Raw genomic sequence first — 20,420 nt, 5'->3', positions numbered from 1 at the left:
TCCTCAACAATCTTTAAGACTGTAAAGAGGTCCTGAGGCCAAAAAGTTTGAGAACCACTGCCCTAGAGTAAGGGTAGTAAATCCATGGCACACACCCCTCGTTCTCATGCCCACAGCAGACATGACTAATCAATCACACGAGTACTTTCTCTCCACTTGCTGCCTCTTCCCCACCAGTGGAAACGGTCGGCATAACAGCACTTTCTCGCCAGTTCCATACCTTTTCAAGATAATGAGGGCATGCATCGTCCAAGGGAGCAGGAGGAGGGCCTGGTTAAGCTGCACAGCTTCCACCGTTCTCCGGGCCACCGTCTCAGGCTTCAGCGGGGGGAAGAGGTTGGGGAACCTGAAAGCAGGAAGAGACACACTGAAAGCCTCTATGTGCTCACATGTCTGGGTCACCCTGTTGGCTACTCCTGTTTGGAATACTCCCCACATCCCCAGACTTGTCAGGAGCCCTCATTCCCTTCATTCTTCCCAGACCTCAATGCCTGTGAGTGGGGGCTCCCAGTCACATATGGGAGCGCTTGTTGAGAATCAAGGGCTTCCAGCCCACAGGCCCTGGGTCTATTCTCAAAAGTGTTTCAAAGGGCTCCTTTAAAACTGTCAATTAGATTGTATCACTGCCCTGCTCAAGACCTTCCAGGGGCTCCTGGTGCCTGGGATTAAACCCAGACTCTGTCCCTATGTGATCTGGCCCCTGCTTACCCTTGCAACTACCCATCTTCCTTACTCCCTCTGCTCCAGCCATACTGGCCAATCTTTCTGCTCTTGTCACCTTAAGCTCTTTCCTGCCTCAGGGCCTTTTACCAGCGGTTCACTCTGGTTGGTTCACTCCTCCCAGCTCCTCCTCAGGGAGTCATCTCAGCCCCGTCCACCCAAAGTGGCCTCTAATCTCGTCCCCCTGCTCATTTCCTTGACCACGCTGACATCTAGAATGGCCTTGCCGATTTGTGTATTTCCTTGATAGTGGCTGTCTCCCGTATCAGACTGAGTTTCATGAGGGCAGGTGGACACCTGGTTGGTCTTACTCCCTGTTATATCCCTAGCATCTAGCACGATGTCCAACACATAGTAGGTGCTCAATAAATGTCTACTGAGTGGATGAATACCGAACAACTTGCCATTCCCCCAGTGTGTCCTACTTACCCTGTTTGGAGCCAGGGCTCAGCCAGGAATGCCCTTCTTTGCCCAGCTTTCTTGTTCACTCACTCATTCATTGATTCACTTATTGATTCATTAATTCATTGAATCATTCATTAAAATATTTACAAACTGCTTTCCAAGGGTTTGATGAATAAATGATTGAATGAGCAAACATCAGGGGCTTCTCAGACCCCATTTGGAGGCATCTTTCTTGTGTCCTATACAACAGTGAAGACGGGGGAGGCAGGAAATTCCTTGCTGCAGCCTCAGCTCCCTAAGTGCCAGGCCTTTGCTAAGTGATCAACACACATCATTCTCTCCAATTTACAGATGAAAAGGCTGAGGCTTGGGCGAGTCTTGGAGCACTAGGTGTTCAGACCAGGCCTGCATGAGTCCCAGGCCAGTGTTCCGCCCACTGCCCTCGCCTACTGCTGTTCCAGCCCCTCCTGGGCCTATAGGCGCAGGGCTGTGCTGCTGGCTCTGACTCCAATCCCACAAAGGACTCCTGATCTGTTCTGGCACCAGCAGGATTAAGGGTGATGAGTCACCAGGTCTGATGTCAGTCCTGAGCCACAGGCAACTCTCGACCCCCAGGATGGGCTTGGCCTCCGAGAGCCCATGGATCTCAGACAAGAAGCTACCCGCCCTGCTTCCTGGGCCATCACGATAGGGCTTCTAAGGCACCCGCAGCCCTGCAGTCTGGAAGGGCTGAGTGCTGCAGAGATGATCGTGTTGGGGCAGCTCATGGATTTTGGAATTCTATAGACAGAGCCAACAGTCTGGATTCTCTGCCAGTTCCATTTCTTGGGCCAAGGGAAGGTAGGACAGACAGAACAAGCTCCATGGAGTTGTGAGGGACCCTTCCTGCTAAGACCCCAACAAGAGAATCTAACATGGAGCCGTAAGCAAGTCTGCTGGTGGGACTTTCTCTTTTTTTCTCTGCAGTAGGTGAGATGGGTGTGTGGGGAAACAGTGGAGCTATTAACTTCCATGGAGGCAGCACAAATGAATGGAAAAGGCTTGCGCTCCAATCCCTGCTCAGCCATCTTCTAGCTGCGTGGCCTTGGGCAAGTAACTTGGCTTCTCTGAGCCTTGGTTCCTTTGTCAGTAAAACAAGAAGAGCAGCTTTCTTGTTGGGTTGCTGTGAGGGTCAAAGGCAGCAGTGTTTGTAAAGTGCCTGATGTGAACTTGAACGAGCTCAGTCAATAGTGATTCCAAAACAATAGCACCCACCTGCATGACCACTCTTGCTGGGAAACCCATCAATTTTGTCCCAAATATCTGTCCCCTAACCTTGACACCAGGAAGCTGCTAAGCATGGTTGGGGAGGAAACCAATACTTTTACCCTCCCCCCTCCAGGAAACGGGAGTTAGTTACACACTCGTTATCCCTTTACTACTCTCCTTACCAAGCCCTTGGAGCTCATCCTGCACAATCCCGAGTAACTAACAGTCACTGAATACTTACTACTTGCCAAGCACACACTAGTCAATTCACACACGTATGCTCATCTACCCAGCCCAACAACTCTATGGAATAGGGGGTACTATTATCAATCCCTTTTTATGGATGAGGAAACCGAGGCACGGAAAAGTCAAGTAACTTGCCCAAAGTCACACAGAGCTGGAATTTGGGCCCACACTTTGAACCACTATTGAAAAATAAGTCTGGGAACCTTGTATTTCCGTCTTAAAGAAGCAGAGAGAAAACTAGGCTAGAATGTGAAATAGACACCCAAATGTGATGTCCCGCCTGCTTCTGTGCTCAAGGCACCCAGTTAAAACTGTGGCTTGCCAAAGATACACGTCCATCCAATATGCATTTATTGAGTACTACCTGTATGCCTGGATGAAAAACAAAAAATGAAAAACAAACCAAGTGGTCTTGGGGGAAAACAACAATACGGAACATTCATAGTCATTAATAACTCAGTATCCTCTAAATTCAGAATTTATGTTAATTAGCACACAAATCATGTATTTGTTGGAATATATACCTCTGTGACAAATTCAGAAGATACTGTCTTCTAGGAAAATTAATAATGTATGCATTTAGGAAGATGTTTATTGTTAATAAAAATAAGAAGAGCAGCAGCTGTTTATCTAGCATCTAGAATATCCTGGGCTTTGTGTTAATGCAGACTTATATTATTTCCAATTCTCCCACTAATCTTGTGATGTAAATATTACTTCTACCGTTTTACAGACGACCAAAGTAATGCTCAGAGAGGTAACAAAAGCAGCCCAAGATTTCACAACTGAAGAGTAGCTGAGATGTGATTCAAAATGAGGTATTTTTGATTCTCACTCACCGACACCACACCAGTCCTTTTAGTAAGAAGTAAAGTGTACTGTGTGGTTATCACATGCTACCACCATGCTAATCGCCTTCTGGGAACGGTCTCACTGAATCCTCCCGATGACCCAATCATGTACACTCTTCCCACCCTCATTTTTGACAGAAGAAATTGAAGCATATACTTCAGAAAGCAAATCTATCACCATCTCACATGCTGCATTACAAAAACCAAGGAAAAGTAGTTTTTAGAAAACTCCTCATTTTCATTTATCTATAACCATAGGCCCCTTCCTGGTGGCACACAACTACAGCACCGTTTATTGATACAATGACTATGTATCAAATACTGTGCTAAGTGCTTTTGTATGTGATCTCATTTTACTCTCACCACCTATGATGTAGGCATTCTCATTATCCTGTTTTGCAGATAAGCCAAGGAGGCCAGTGCAGTAACTGACCTGACCCCAGGTCACACAGCACATCATGGGTACAGGGATGAGTCTTCATCCCGGGTGCCTTGCTCTAAAGCATGTATTCTAAACCAGTGGTCTCCATTCCTGGGTGCACCTAAGAAATGCTGATTTAAATTGGTCTGGGGAAAAGAGTGGAGCCCTGGTGGTGCAGTGGTTAAGAGCTCAGCTGCTAACCAAAAGGTCAGCAGCTCAAATCCACCAGCCACTCCTTGGAAACCCTATGGAGCAGTTCTACTCTGTCCTGTAGAGTTGCTATGAGTTGGAATTGACTCAATGGCAACGGGTTTGTTTTTTTTTGGTTTGGGGAAACGGGTGGCCGGGTCTTGGTATTTCTTTAAATTGAGCTATAATTTGTGTACAACAAAAGGCATAAATCTTAAGTGTACTGCTGGATTAATTTTTATTTATGTAAGCACCACCAACATTTCTGAAAGCCTAGGAAGTTCCCTGGTGTCCCCTCCCAGGCAATGTCCCCGCCCCTCCAGGCATAAAACAAGGCGTAATGTTCTGCTTTCTATCACTATAGCATAATTTTGCCTATTCTAGAACTTCATATAAATGGATTCATGCAGATCGTGCTCTTTTGTCTCTAACTTCTTTTGCTCAACATAATCTTTTTGAGACTCACCCATGTTGTTCATGTATCAATAGTTTGTTCTCTTTTTTATTGCTGTATAGTATTCTACTGCATGCATATAGCATTGGTTCCCTGAATTGAGAAGCAAGGCCTTAAGTGGCCATAGTATGCTACTGCCTTGTAGTTGGAGAATCAGATATGAGATTGTAAAGCCAAAGATAAAGGGCTTCTGGGTCATTTGTGGAGTCCCTGGGTGGTACAAATAGTTAATGTGCTCATCTGCTAACCAAAAGTTTGGAGGTTTGAGTCCACCCAGAGGCTCCTCCGAAGAAAGGCCTCATGATCTAATTCCAAAAAATCAGCCACTGAAAACCCTGTGGAGCACAGTTCTACTCTGATACACGTGGGGTTGCCATGCATCAGAACTGACTCAACAGCAACTGGTTTGGTCTTGGTTTGGGTTATTTTTATATTTTAGCTATCTCTGTGCATAAGAAGCCTCTCCACTGGTCCAGTCGACTGGCTGGACTAGGCTTAGGGGAGGCAGGTGAGGAGACCTGTCCCTGAGGGTGGGGGAGAGCCATCCTGATCACTGACCTGACCCTCATGCCCTGGAACATCTCGGTGCTGGTGTGGAAGGGCAGCACGGTGGTAGCACTGACGCCTGGACAGTCCAGTAGCCCCAGGGTCAGGCTCTCCATGAAGGCAAAGGCCGAGGCTTTGGACGTGCAGTAGTCGATGGCGCCAGGGATGGCAGACAGCGCCAGCACAGAATTGAGGCACACGATGTGGCCGTTCTGCAGCTCCAGCATGCGTGGCAAGAAGGCCTTGGTGGTCTGAGGGTAGAGGGGGAGGTCAGTGTGGAGCAGCTGCAGCTTCCAACAACCCTTCTACCCCTGCCTCAGGGAGAACAGACTACATTGGAGACCACAAGTCCTCCAGTAATTGAGACTTCCTGGGAGAAGGGGTGTCCGAGGGCTCTTTGCTGCGAGGTACCGTACTCTGCATTTCAGAAGGCCATTCCACTTGTCCGGCCACCTTGTCCTTGGACATTCTTGCCTGCATGAACTCAGCCCTGGTGAGTCTCTCCCTCCTCTCCCTCCCCCTTGTCCAGGCTCACTGGAGGCATATGGGTGGGAATGTGTCATTGTCTCACCCAGGGCTGGCTCTGACACAGGACAGCCCTTACCCAGAACTGGCCCAGGGTGTTGATGTGCTGGGACTTGAGAAGGGCATCATCATCACTGTCCATCAGGCTCTTCCCGTGGACCACGGCAGCGTTGTTCACCAGGATGGTGATGTCGCCCACCTGTGGACGAGAGGGCACCATGGGGCTATTAGGGCTGCCAGCCCCAGTTCAGGGGTGAGGACCCAGCCCCACCACTCATGGGCCGTGTGGTTCTCAAAAACCACCTCACTGCTGTGGGCGTCAGTCTTGAGTTGTAAGATAGGGCTGATAACCCTACCAGGGCTGTTCTGAGGATAAGGAATACTTTACGGCACATAACATACCTGGCACATAACACATTTACAGTAAATAAGGCTTACGGTTACATAAACAGTTAGCATTTACCGAGCGCCAGATACTTAACAGAGTGGTTTTTGTTCCCTTGGAGCTCACTGACAGACTCCATCAAATAAGTGGCTGGAGTAGGACAAGCTTTGGCCCAGAGGGCAATGGAACATTTGCCCCAGTGTCTAGGAAAGAAACCCATAAGGTCTATACTTCCAACAGGAGAACAGGCAACTACTGATGTTAAGTAATCAACCCACATCCCTACCCCTACCCCTCAAAACACATACACACAGCCAGAGCCAGCTTCATGGGAGAGACTCTGCGGGCACCCTGGACAAAGCCATTCTGTCAGCTTTTTCTGCAAAGCTCTTTTCCAAGCAGCTTGAGAATGTTCTCTTTGCCTGGCAGTGCCCACATCCAGCTAAGCTGAGGACAAAGCCTCCCAGGCCACCTACCTTCTCCCGGACAGCTTTGGCCGTCTGGTATACCTCCTCTCGGTTGCCCACGTCACAGATGAAGTAGTGGCACTCTGTGCCCATCTGCCGGATCTCCTCTGTTGTCTCCTTCAGGCATTTCTCAGTCCGGCCCCATAGGACGATCTGGGAGGAGACAATAAGAGCTCTCAACATAAGAAAGCTGCCAGGATGCAATGCCATCATCGCAATCAGTATTTTGTGTAATTTGTTCAAGGAATGCCCTCCCTGATTCCATCCAAAGATCAAGTATGCAAAGCAAATAACCAATATTTCTTAGAGGTTCATAGCCTACTCTTACATGAACCAATAGTTCTGAGCCCACTTATGATCAATCAGTTGACAAGTTATTCACGAGTCTTTCTTATACAACCCCTCCAGTAGGACACCTCCTGCTTGCCCAATTCCAGTTTTCCTACGTGGTTGGAAGCAATAGCAGAGCTGTTTCTGTACAATAGAGCCTCTTATTTATGAACCATCTGGCTTTCTCACCAATTAGGTCCAGAGCCAGGTTCATTAACACCAGTCTGTTAGGATGGGCTGAGAGGTTCTGGCTGTCAGGCGCACAGATGCTCCCTAGAGTCCTGGACCTAGCTTTGATCATACTCCAAAGAGAGGCCAAAAGAGAGGCATCTAGGCTCCATGGAGAAGCTGCCACTGCCCCACACAGCAGGTAATAAATACAAGGCTCATTATGCCAAGAGGGGATCTTGCTGGGACCAATCAATGGATTTTAAAAGGGTTTGGGCAAATTTATGAATGTTGTTGTTAGGTGCTGTCGAGTATAGTTACAGCATCATTTTTGGATAAATCAATATTCTGTGTTTACATTGTTATGGCTATGTAAATAGTATTCCCAGTGAAGCCGCATAGGCTACTGTGATTATTTCCTTTTGTGTTCAGTTTTTTGGTTTATCTTTTCTTTCTAGAGTTGTTGTTGTTAGGTGCCGTCGAGTCTGTTCTGACTCATAGCGACCCTGTGTACAACAGAATGAAACACTGCCCAGTTTTGCACCGTCCTCACAATCACTGTTATGCTTGAGCCCACTGTTGCAGCCACTGTGTCAATCCATCTCACTGAGGGTCTTCCTCTCTTTCACTGACCCTCACTTTACCAAGCATGATGTCCTTCTCCAGGGACTGGTCCCTCCTGATAACATGTCCAAAGTATATGAGATAAAGTCTTGCCATCCTTGCTTCTAATGAGCATTCTGGCTGTACTTCTTCCAAGACAAATTTGTTTGTTCTTCTGGCAAATTTATGAGTGGCCAGCCCATAAAAGTCTCAGAAGAGAAGATTGGCTTATTTTCAACCCTGATCTAAAGGAAGATGGCACACCTTCCCACGATGTGTTGTTTGGTCACAGAGAGGCCTCAGTCGGCAAAAGAACACAGCGTTGGATGACTAAGGGGTCTAACTAAGAATAGGGTTAGTCAGCACAGAGCAGGGAAGGCTAGGGGATGGACACCACTCGGAAGACTGGAATCAGAGAAACAGCTAAAAGACTCATGAGGGATTAGTCCAATGAGCTTCTATTTTGGATTTTCTTTCTGTTCTTTCTTTCTTTTTAAAAATAATCAAAGAAATTTCCCCTTTAAGAAATAAAACCCAATACGGAAACCCCAATGTGTAAACGTATATGTCCAACTCTGTAGTGTTTTCTTACTCAAAAAGCAAACAATGAGAACAAAAAGGCTATTTTGGGAGTGTAGACATTTTAAATTGGGGGTTAGAGATGGTAGCGCCAGTCACATCAGCCAAAGAATCCAAATGATTTCTGTATTTTGCTTTGTAACACTGTACAGACAAAGTTGCTAATGGCAACAGTTTATCAACTCTTTACCTTGAAATCTCAGAGCCTTCCCTTAAGTAGGAAAGGCACAAAACAGATTAGCTGGCTGGACACAAGAATGTGCTGGTGGTCCTCAATGAAATTTAAAAAAAAATTTTTTTGAATTACATTTTTAAAATATTTTAAAAACAAAATTAAAATATAAATGTTCTCTCAACCTCTGAAACATATCTGTGAAAGCCCAGTTGAAAACCCCATCTAGTCCAACCATTTTAGTGTATTTTAATTGAAGACTTAAAATACAGGAAGAGTTTTACAAGGGAAGATTCCATCAGTTGCTTTCCATGACCACATAAGTCCATCAAGGACAAAAGGACTAAAATTAGACAGGCTCCAAGGGACACTTCTTGTTTGTTGAAATAGAAGCAGATTTAGAATGTGTTCCTCTGGGAGAGGCTGGGGAGATTTAGTTCAAGGAGAAGAAAAGAGACAAACATCTCTTCTAGTAAGGCAATTTAGTGCAAGTAACCTCCACTCCAGCAGACCCTCACCTTTGTGCATGGAGTTCCCTCAGAAGGGGTACTAAGGGCCTGGGTGCTCTCTGGCCCCAGACTAATTAACTCTTTCTGTCCTCTGTGTCTTACTTAGAGCAAGGGGGCAGGAGTTTAAAGCTCCATGGCCTGGTGGGGGCACCTGTAGTCAGAGAACGAGGGAGCCCAGCACTTCTACTTGGCGGAAAAGCCCCACAGAGGAAACTGGGCCTGAGGCAAGGAAGAGGAAGGGAAGTCAAAGGCATTTATTGCCTGAGGATTTGGGCCCTGGCCCGTCTTCCTGGCAGGGAAATATACCCACCCTGGACTCCAGGTTTGGCTATTTCCTTTTGAGGGTCTGTTGAGGAAGCCCCTGCGGGCTGGGGGAGTGGCCTCCTCCTGCTCTGTGTTCAGAGCCCCCACCTCTTCCAGGGCACCTGTGAGGTGTTTGCATATCCAGCCCACCAGGGGTGCCCTGCCTTGGGCTTCTGACTTGTTCATTTTGTATCCAGCCTGGCATGTGCTGTTTGTTGACTGAATGAAAGTTCAGGACCACAGGTGGGATGGGGTGGGAGGTGGTTAAATCACCTCTCTAAGGCTAGGAGACCATTCCTTCCACCTTGACTGAGCCATTTAGGGTCCCAGAACCTTCAAAACAAGAGTCTACTTGGACCAAGAGTCAGCAAGACCCAGGGTTGCCCAATCACACCAAAAACCTGTTGCTGTCCAGTCGATTCTGACCCACAGTGACCTAGGACAGAGTAGAACTGCCTCATAGGATTTCCAAGGTGCAGCTGGTGGATTTGAACTTCCAACCTTTTGGTTAGCCGCCGAACTCTTAACCACTGCACCACCAGGGCTCCGCCTCAAAATCATCCTAGGGGCGGAGCTGGAGGTGAGGAGCAGGCATGGGGGGGGTGCGGTGGCTGCAGCGCTCCTAGCCAGCAAGGGTCTAAGCTCAGAGAAGAGTTAGACTCGGGTTGGGTGTAAGTGCATCTCTGCAAGGGCGCGTGCAAGTATGCACCCGGATGTCTCTGGGAGGGCGTATCTTTGTGCATGCATCTCTGTGAGTGTGTGCTTCTGCCTGTCTCTGTGCCTGTCTCCGAATGCATGTGTGTGTGACGGTTTCTGTAGTATACCTGCAAGTGTGTCTCTGTGGGTGTGTGTCTCTCTGTCAATGTTTGTCACAGAGTATGTGTGTCTGCGAGTGTGTCTGTCTCTCTGTGATGGTGTGTTTCCACATGCGTACATGTCTGTGTGTCTGTGTGTACACAGGCCCATGTTCTGTGTGTGTCTGTGTGTGTACGCGGGCTGATGCTGTGTGTATCTTTGTGTGTGTGTGTGTACACAAGCCCATGCTCTGTGTGTCTGTGAGTCTCTGTGTGTGCAGGCCTGTGTTCTATACGCCTGCGTGTCTCTCTGTCTGTGTGTGTGCAGGCCCGTGTTGTACGTGTGTCTGTGAGTGTGTCTCTGTGTGCATGTACACAGGCCTGTGTTGTGTATGTCTGCACGTCTGTCTGTGTGTGCAGGCCCGTGTTCTGTGTGTGTCTGTGATTGTTGTCTCTGTGTCTGTGCATGTACACAGGCCTGTGTTCTGTATGTCTGTGTGTCTCTCTCTATGTGTGTAGGCCTGTGTTCTGTGTGTGTCTGTTAGTGTGTCTCTGTGTCTGTACGTGTGCACAGGCCCTGGTGCTGTGTGTCCTCAGGTCCTCTGATGGGTGCCCTGAGGTCCCCGGGGAGCTGTGCTGTGCATATCTGTCTTTGATAGCTGCTCCACCAGTGGTATCTTGCTGGTGACTGGTGGCCACAGGGACAGTCCTGGCTGCAGCCCTCCTTGGCCATCACAGGCCAGACCCAGTGCCTTGCCCAAGGGAGCCAGCTGGTGGAGGAGACAGGAGCCCTCCTGGACAGCGGTGCCCAATGGGAGCTGCTCCAGCCACGGTCCCTTCCTGGCTTCCCTTCCTCCCTCAGTACCCCTCTCCCCAACCCCTCTGGGGAATCCCGGAGTCCTGCCCGGAAACTGTGGCAGGGACAGGCCAGCAGTCCCTCCCAGGTGGCTCCTGCCCAGGGTGACCCGGGGGTGACCCCTGACAGCTGACAGGACAAGAGTCCTGCCCAGGCCAGGATGAGGGTGAGAACTGAGCAGGCCTGAGGCCAGGGGGTCTGAGCGGAGCACGGGGCCAGGGGCCTGGAGGAAATGAGATTTACAGCCTCAGAAGCTAATACGGCCTCTGTTTAACTCCCAGGACGGGGAGCAACTGGGGAGGGTCAAGGCCCAGGGATTTACTCCTAAACTGAGTTTATAAAAGAAGGGCTGGGGTGGCGGATGCCTCCTGGCCTCCCCTCCCCTCTAGGCAAACGGTTAGCTTCTGGCCCCTGCCCCTCCTGTGATGGGCAGCAAGGAGGAGGAGAGGGGAGAAATACCTCTGTCCTCCCAGGGGCCCACACCTGTCATGGGCTACCTGCCCAGCCAAGGGCCCCTTCCTCGGCCAAAGGCCCAGTGCCTGCCCACTCTCCCCCAGAGCTGCCCTCACAGCAGCTACAGCTAGCCTGATCTCCCAGCAACCCTAAACGTTCGGGATTATTATAATCCACATTTTACAGCTGAGGAAACTGTGGTTCAAAGGGATTAAGTAACTTGTCCAAAGCCACACTCACAGTAGGTGGTGGAGGCAGGTTTTGAACCCGGAGCCTTCGACCTTTCTCACTCCACTACGCCCTCCACAGGTGCACCCTGCACTCCCAGCACAATAGCATATCCTGAGCTTTAAGATTTCTGGTCCAGATCCCATGCTCCCTCACTCTCAGCTTCATCCCCACCAATGGGCCCTTCCTATACTTTATCTCAATGTCTGCAACAACCCTGTCTGTCCGCTAGCCAGACTGCATGGAGGGTCTGGGCTGGGGGCTGTGCCCAGCACTGTTCTCCAGTGGAGAACAAATCAGACATGGTCCCTGCCTCGGCAATCTACTTTAGAAAAATGAGCTGTTGAAAACCCTGTGGAGCACAGTTCTACTCTGACACACATGGGGTCGCCATGAGTCGGGGTCGAATCAACGGTAACTGGTCTTAATTCAGCACTGCGGGTCTAACCCATGCCTCTGGGGGTGGGGGGCATTCATTGTGATGTGACTGTCTATTTGCATCTCTTCCCCCATTAAATGTAAACTCAGGAACTAGGCTCATCCACTAGGAGGATTTCTCCAGACGAGAGGGAATGATTGAGCTAGAGAGCTCACTGGGGCTGCAGAGGTCCTGTTTGCTTAGCTATTATTGTCAATACACTCACTCATTGCACTGTGCACTCAGCCCTGTGTTTGATGGGCCATTTGGAACCTACATCCTGTCTCTTAGAGGGCAGGGAATACCCCTCACCCATTCTAGGTTCCCTGTGATGCTAACTAGTGCCCAGCACAGGTTGCCTTCTCTGTTTTGAATGCCATGTCTACCCATGGACTCCTACTCATCCTGCAGAACCCTGCTTGGGTGTCCCATCAGCTCCGAAGTTTCCTTGGCTGCTCCTTCCATCTTCCCTATAACAACAACAACAATAAAATACAATGGATAACATCTACTGAGTGCTTGACTTGGCCAGGCATGACCCTGAGTACATCTGACGTGTCCTGTCCTTGAATCCTCACACTCACATGAGGTGGGTACAGCTACTCTCCCCATTTTATAGGCGAGCCTCAGACAGGTAAAGCGAGTTGTCCAAGGTCATACAACTCATAAGCAGCAGAGCTGGGATGCGACTCACACCAGTGTGACGCCACGTTCCTCACCGCCGACACCAGCCCTTGTTCGTACCTCGTCTAGCGTGTGAATGAGAGCATGCTGGATCTATTTGTGAACATCCCTCCCTCCCATGAGCTTGTGAGGTCTTCTGGGGAGTCTTATTCATCTTGTAACCCCAGCATCCAGCGCAGGGCCAGGCACAGAGTAAAAGCCTAGCTTTCCACGTTGTCCCATGGAAAGGCCCGAGGAGACCTCTAGAGAAATCTGCTGTTGAGAGGACACCAAGTGTCTCTTCTCCACCCAGCCTCGCCTTCCTCACCCAAAGGGGCTCACACTAATGACTGGAGTCCGACTGCAGACATGAGCCAGGTGCTCTCCGGGCGGGCCCCAGGAGGAGCATCTGTTTATAATTGGCAGCCCCAGAAAGATCCAGATCCCTGGGCAGGTCATTGGCAGACCAGCTCATGTCCCATGGCACCCCGCATTTTGGTGCTGAGTCGGCTTCTCAGAAGGAAAACACCCAACAGAGACCCTGAACCACAGCAAGGATGAGTAGGAGGGAAGGTCACAATTTGGAGGGCTTATGGCTTTCTCCGGTCTCATCACCTCAGTCTCGGGCACGTAATGAAAATCCTTCCTTGTGGCCAGATGAGAAACAAGCAAACAAAATTTTAGTCTGTAACATTCTGGTTCGAGCAGGTGCTAACTTGAAGTGGGTGAGTAGATGTGCGTGTGGAGGAGCAGCCGATTTAAGAAACATGGACACAACGCACCCTCTCTTAACAGCTATAGGTACGTTTGTTGTATCAGTTAACTCTTGAGATTTCCCCCTCTTTCACAACCCTCCCATGTCCAAAAGGGGACCCTGTCTCTCTAGTAGAGTGGCCTAGAATGTGCGCTCCAGAGCTACACTGCCTGACTTCAAATCTTTGATCTACCACGTATGAGTTACGTCAGCTTGAGAAACCCATTTACCTGCTATATATTAAGGTTATTAAAACACCTACTTCAAAGGGTGGTTGGGAGGAGAAAAAAAGTGTGCAATAAATTTTAGCTGCTATTATTACAAGAAACAAATTAGTCTTAGAAGAAATACTACCAGAATGCTCATTAGAAACGAAGATGGTGAGACTTTGGCTTACTTACTTTGGACGTGTTATCGGGGGGACCAGTCCCTGGAGAAGGACGTCATGGTTGGTAAAGTAGAGGGTCAGTGAAAAGGAGTGAAACCCTCAGTAAGACGGATTGACGCGACAGCCACAACAACGGGCTCACACATACCAACGATTATGAAGACGGCGCAGGACTGGGTAATTTTGTTCTCTTACACAGAAGGTTGCCATGAGTCGGAGCTGACTCGCTGGCAACGAACAACAACAAGCTATTGGTATTATTATTACCATTAACATAGCAACAGAAATACATCTCCCTTGCTCAGAAATGATCTCTCTACCCCACAACACTGGAGTTGCTGCAGTGATGGCTGCCCAGAAAACCCCATCCTGGGGCTCCAGGTCTCCCTCTCCTTTCACACACACCCCTGAGGCTCTGGCCACACCCCCACACCCTGGACACAGCCTTCACAGGGGCAGAATGATAGACACTTAGAGACCCCTCTGTCCCCAGCCTTCCAACTGACTTAGAAGACCCTCCTTGTCCACACTCCTGGCCCGGGAAGGTGGAGACTGGCTCTCGGAACTCTCCCACCGCAGAGGGTGCTGTGTGGCTCATCCACTAGGAGGATTTCTCCAGACGAGAGTGTAAAGCCCAGCTCTGTGGAACCCTGAGGGTTCCAGTTAGGACCTCTGGAACTGTCGTAGGGTGGGGGCTTGGGAGACAGTGCCTCAGGGCCCCACCCCATGTCATCCAGACCAGTGGCCCTTCCCTCGGGCTTCTGGCGCAGTCCTTTCTACAAAGATTCTGTTGCTACAAAAAAAAAAAAAAAAAAAAAAACTTTGCTACTTCTTTTGATCTGTAACCCTTTCTTCTCCAGGAACCACACTGTTAGAAAGTACAATTTTTTCTAGAAATAAACCCAAACTGGATCCCTCTAGCCCTGACCCACTTGAAGGGCTGGTGTGTCACCTCAATAACCTTCCTTCCACAAGTGGAGACAAACATCTGTTCTAGGAAGGCAATTTGGGGCAGGCATCCTCCACTCTACCAGACCCCTTCCCTCGTCTTGGGGTCATTGTCATCCAGGCTTCCTTCCATCCTCCTTGTCTCCCCATCCATCCATCCACACATCCACCCAACTGTCCATCTGTCTTAGTTATCTAGTGATGCTATAACAGAAATGCCACAAGTGAGTGGCTTTAACAAACAGAAATTTATTTTCTCACAGTTTAGGAGGCTAGAAATACAAATTCAGGGTGCTGGCTCTAAGGGAAGGTTTTCTCTCCCTGTTGACTCTGGAGGAAGGTCTTGTCTCTTCAGCTTCTGCTTCCTGGAGCCTTGGAGATCTCTATGTGTCTTGGCATCTCTCTTACCCCATCTCTGCTCACTCAGTTGCTTGTTTAAGCTCTTTTATATCTCAAAAGAGATTGACTCAGGACACATCCTACACTAATCCTGTCTCATTAACATAACAAAGACAACTCATTCCTAAATGGGATTATAACCACAGGCATAGAGGTTAGGATTTAAAGCACATATTTTGGGGGGACACCATTCAGGCCATAACACCATTCATCCACCTATTCATCCACTCACCTATCCATCCATCCACTCACCCACCCATCCATCCATCCACTCACACATTCATCCATCCACCCATTCACCCATCCATCCACCCACCCATTCTCCCATCCATCCGTCCATCCATCCATCCATCCGTTTATTTCTGAGTCTGTCAGTCCAAGGTGGAGATAATCCCTGGTGCCTCTTTTCTCCCACTCTGGTCCCTGCTCAATCCTTCTTCCAGAGGGCAACCCTTCAAAATCTATAGACAGTGGTCATATACTTGCCTGGAGACACCTCCTTTCTAGACTTCCACCATTCTTCCTGGTAGTTTGCGCCTTTGTGCAGCCTTGGGGTCTTTATCTATGTCACTCTGCTGGCCCCACTGAGCTCAGAGGTGACCAATCCCCTGGGCCTCTCTCTCTGTTAGGAACTTAGGCTAAACTGAATCTTCTCCTTCCTGTCTTTGCCCTGCTGAGCTGCTGCAGCTATAGGCGGAGCTTTGTCATGTAGCCGTGTCAAATAGCTTCTCCCTGGTCCCAGTCCCCGGCTTGGCCTGCTGAGAATGTTTTGGCTACCGGCTCAGCTGTTGCAGATGGCTGTTAGGACAATCCTCAAATTAGATCAGGCAGCAGCCTCCTCCCATGAGTCCTTGACCACAACCTGGAGCAGGACAGAGACTTCCTCCAGGCTGTGGACCGGCCAGGGGACATGCCCCTGGGTGGAATGGCAATAACAACAAGCATTGACACCTAGGAAGTGCTCACTATCTCTGAGCACCATGCTTAGCACCTGCTGCAGTATCTTACTGAGTCCTCATAACAGCGCTAGGAGGAAGGTATCATGCCCATTTTCTACTGAGGCACAGAGGGGCTATGGGAGTTACCTGGTGGAGCTGGGACCTAATCTACAGTCTGATTCCCAAGCCTGTGGCTTCAACCATTACACTTCACCTGCAAAAGCAAAGTTATCCCATAAAATAACATGTTCATTCATCCCACAGGTGTTACTTAGCTGCGTGCCAATGACACAATGGGAGGCTCCCTATCTTGCCCAGAGTGAAATCTAAAGTCTTTACTGTGACTATAGGCTCTTCTGGATCTGCCCCTACCTCTCTGCCCCGCCCCCCCACCACTTCACCTCCCCTGGGCTCAGAGGTGTCTCCTTGCTTGCATAACCACCAGGCCCACTTCTACCCCAGGGCCTTTGCACTAGCTGTTCACTGTCCTCTTCTCCCAAGTGGTCCTCTCCTTTTGCCCTCTCTCCTTACAGGCTCTGCTCAGGTGTCTCTTTACTTGAGAGGCCTTAACTGACCACCCCATGTAAAATGCCCCCTAGCCCCACAGACACTAGCTCCCAACCCTGTCCCTACTTTTTCACTGCCTGGCACTTTTATCACCTGGCACTTTATATAACGACTCCATTTTTAAATGTATTGTCTGTCTTCCTAGAATGTAAGCTCCATCAGCAATGCTAGGACCTAGACAGTGCCTGACATATAGTAAAAAATAGTTGCCGTTGAGTTGAGTCCAAGTTGACCCCCTGCGTGTCAGAGTAGAACTGTTCTACGTAAAGTTTTCAATAGCTGATTTTTCAGAAGTAGATCTCTAGGCCTTTCTTCTGAGGTGTCTCTGGGTAGACTTGAACAGCTAAGCTTTTGGTTAGCAGTGGAGTGCAATAACTCTTTGCAGCACCCAAGGCTCAATACACAGTAATTGAATAAATGAATAAAAGAAAGTTCTGGTTAACTGGATTAATTGTTTCATTAAATGTGTCCAGCAGGCCATCAGATATGTGGTCAGAAGTCTTCCCTCTGTACCCAGGGCTTTCCTGGATACATTTTGCTCATGCAGACATCCTCAATCAGGGTTGGACAGCACTTTGTCCTGGTTGGGTGACGCACTGTTCATATCCAGTGGTAATTTTACATGCTCCTGAGTCTAGCCGCCAACCAGGAAAGCAACTCTTTGAGGGCAGATTGGCTTCCTCTTTGTGTCTCTCTCCACAGCCCTGGGCCCATGGCCTGGGCACCAGAGGCGAGAGGTTCCTGTTTACAGGCTACGGGGCTGTTTCCAGTAGCCCAGAGTGATCTTCTTCCCTCTCCTTGCAAGCTCAGGCTCAATGCTGTCCCCAGGATTGGCTTTTGGGGAGAGTTGTGGAAAATATCACTCCTGTGTTCTCTCCCAACCAGTAAAACCAATAGTTGCTGTCTAGTCAATTCCGACTCATGGCCACCCCATGCGTCAGAGTAGAACTGTGCTTCATAGGATTTTCAATGGCTGATTATTCGTAAGCAGATCACCAGGCCTTTCTTCCGAGGTAACTCTGGGCAGACTCAAACCTCCAACCTTTCAGTTAGCAGCCGAGCATGTTAACCCTCTGCACCACCCAGGGACTCCAGTCACTTAGAAATGAGCTAAACAGCGGCACTGACCTTGGAGGAGCCAGAACAAGGGGATAGTCACTGTGTACTTTACACACATCTGCACCGTGGACATTTCTTTGCAATGAGCCTGCTCTACTTCTATAATTTACACAATGAACCAACAAACCCTCAAGACTCAGTTCCCTCCCCAACCCAGCCTAGAACCTGCCCCAGTCTAACATCACTTTCAGGTTGGTTGGGATTTTCCTTTTTTCCAGTGGCTGAAACATGCCTGTCCCCCTACGTAATGGATGCCTCATGTCCTAGAGGACAGAGAACACCCCTTCCAACCCTAAAACCACCACCTTCCAGGAGTCACACGTTCAGCAACTATGGTGGGGACTGGCCTGAGGCCACACTGAGTCCTGAGCACACCAGCGCTTCTTTCTAACCTTTTCAGTTCTGGGGCTACTAAGAAAACCCCCCAGAGAAACAGGTGCACAGACCGACGCTAAGAAACAGCAGACCAACTTCTCACTTCCAGCCAGAAACCCGAGGGCTGAAGTTCCTTCTCACAAACACTAATAGCCTACAAGACTGGCTCAGGGGCTGCCAGGACCTCCGCATCCTCCCCTGGCTGCACTTGGGAAAACACAGGGGTGGAGAAACCCAAGCCGGAGACACTGGCTGCAGCTCCAAGAACTTTGTCCCAGTTCCTCCAACTGAACCTCCTGTGTGGCAAAGGCCGGGTAACCTGAGGGTAGGGGTGCTCAGGAGGGGAGAGGGCAATGACATTCGCAGACCCTCCTTGGGTACAGTGGAGCGTGACTGCTTCAACCTTCTTTATCATGATCCTGTGAGGTGGGAATTATAAGTCCAGTGTAGGGACGAGGCTCAGACAGGCTTAGTCACTCCTGCAGGCGGCACCACCAGAGCCTTCAGAGCAACATTAGAACCTGGACTCCCAAGCCCAGCTCTTCCACTACCCCCTGTCCTGCCTCATTCATTCATTCATTTGTTCACTCATTCATTCAAGAAGTATTGATTCAGTGGGGACTGCCCCAGGGGCTGTTGGAGTCACTGGGATATAGCAGTAAATAGATTAATCCTTGTTCTTGTGGAGTTTCCTTCTGTGGTGGGGGGCGGAGCAACACACAAATGAACACATGGGGCTCTATAATATGTTGTTATTGGGTGCCGTCGAGTCAATTTGGACTCATAGCAACCCCATGTAACAGAGTAGAACTGCCCCCATAAGGTTTTTTTTTTTTGACTGTAGTCTTTAAGGAAGCAGATCACCAGGTCTTCCTCTCGCAGAGCTGCTGGAAGGATTTAAGCCACTGAGCGCTTAACCATTTGCACCACCAGTGTCGCTGTATAATATGTAGAGGTGGCCAAAAGTGCAAGAAGGAAAATGAAGCTTTGGAAGGGGGCTGGATGGCATGATCATGGGGTGAGAGTGGTATTTGAGCAGACAAGGGGGTAAAGGAGTGAGCTATGCAGGTATCTTGAGAAAGAGCATTCCATGCTGAGGAATAGCAAGTGCAAAAGCCCTGAGGTGGGAGTGAGCTTGGTGTGTTTGAAGGGCAGCAAGGTGGCCAGTGTGGTGACATCGAAGGAGCCAAAGGAACAATGAGTTCTCTTCTGAGTAGATGGGATGCCCTTTGCGGGGGCGGGGGTAGCAGGGGCAGGGGCAGGGGGGCGGGCCGTGGTTGTGAGCAGAGAAATGGCAGGCTTGGAATGGGGTGGGGAGCAATGGAGGTGATAGATGGAGGTAGCTGGGCTGGGACTCGGGGTGGGGGGGGGTGATGAGAGGAGGCAGGTTCAGGACAGCTGCAGCATTGGATGCTGGCTGCCAGAGAAACAGGATCAAAGAGGAATCAAAGGAGTTCTAGTGGCACAATGGTTAAGCACTCAGCAGCTAACAGAAAGGTTTGCAGTTTGAAACCACCTAGGGGCTCCACGGAAGAAAAGTGCCAATCTGTTCTGTAAAGATTACAGCCTAGAAAACCCTATGGGGCAGTTCTACTCTGTCATATAGGGTTGGTATGAGTCGAGGCACACAACAACAACAAAGAACACCCAAAGGGTTTGGCCTGAGAAAACTGAGCCCCAGCCACTTCCTCTCCATGGCAGGTCAGCCTCGGCCAGTCCCAGGTATAAGGACAAGTGTCTTAGATCCCCAGGTCCCTCCACCTTCCAGAACAGTGGGGGTAGGCAGAGGTAGGGGGAGGGGTGGCAGTGTGCAAGAAAACAGTTTCAGGTGGCAAGGGCAGCCTCCCTAGGACGAGGGTGCCTGGCCGCTGGCCAAAGACGCCAGCTACCCACCTAGCACTGCGTTTGTAAACACACCGGTTTCCAATAACAAAGTGGCAGGCCATCCCAGCCCGGCCCTGACAGTAATGAGCTGCAGCCCCGAGCGCAGCGCGGGAGGCCAATCTGCGCTCACATGACAGGGTGAGGGGGTGGCAGGAGGAGCCACGGCCCCAAACCTTGGCCGGCCTGGGCAGGAGGCTCCAGGAAGTCTTTCGGAAAGTGGGCCTGGGGCAGCCAAGGGTGGAGCTAGGGAGGGAATGGGGCCGGGCCAGGTCCTGGGTGGGGATTGAGCGAGGATCTCTTTGGCGAATGGGAAGGGGGTGGAAGGTAGATAGGGGCCGCGGGGGGTCGGGCAGGAGTGGGGTGGGAGAGGCAGTGTTGGGAGTCCCTGTATGGGATAGGAGGGGGACTAGGTTGGGGTCCTGGGCAGGGGCTTCGGAGAGGGGCCGGGCTGGGGTCCGAGGCAGGGTAGGGGTAGCAACTGGGTCAGGGTAGGTGGGAAGGGTTGGGGACTTCGT

General features: G+C 49.9%; 1 protein-coding gene across 1 annotated transcript in view; it reads right to left on the bottom strand.

The window, feature by feature from the left end:
* The window catches only part of DHRS3 (dehydrogenase/reductase 3), a 46,571-nt gene that overhangs the window by 3,004 nt on the left and 23,147 nt on the right, over nucleotides 1-20,420 (bottom strand). The window contains exons 2-5 of the mRNA XM_004377231.2: nucleotides 6,467-6,610; nucleotides 5,685-5,804; nucleotides 5,093-5,331; nucleotides 221-346 (exon numbers count right to left, since the gene is read on the bottom strand). Coding sequence (XP_004377288.1) covers nucleotides 221-346; nucleotides 5,093-5,331; nucleotides 5,685-5,804; nucleotides 6,467-6,610 — 629 coding nt within the window. The remainder of the gene's footprint in view (nucleotides 1-220; nucleotides 347-5,092; nucleotides 5,332-5,684; nucleotides 5,805-6,466; nucleotides 6,611-20,420) is intronic.

This window comes from Trichechus manatus, unplaced genomic scaffold (assembly GCF_000243295.1).
Source record: "Trichechus manatus latirostris isolate Lorelei unplaced genomic scaffold, TriManLat1.0 scaffold00048, whole genome shotgun sequence".
Taxonomy (NCBI): Eukaryota; Metazoa; Chordata; class Mammalia; order Sirenia; family Trichechidae; genus Trichechus; species Trichechus manatus.
The sequence above is the reverse complement of the archived record's forward strand: the minus strand, read 5'-3'. Positions and strand labels throughout refer to the sequence as shown.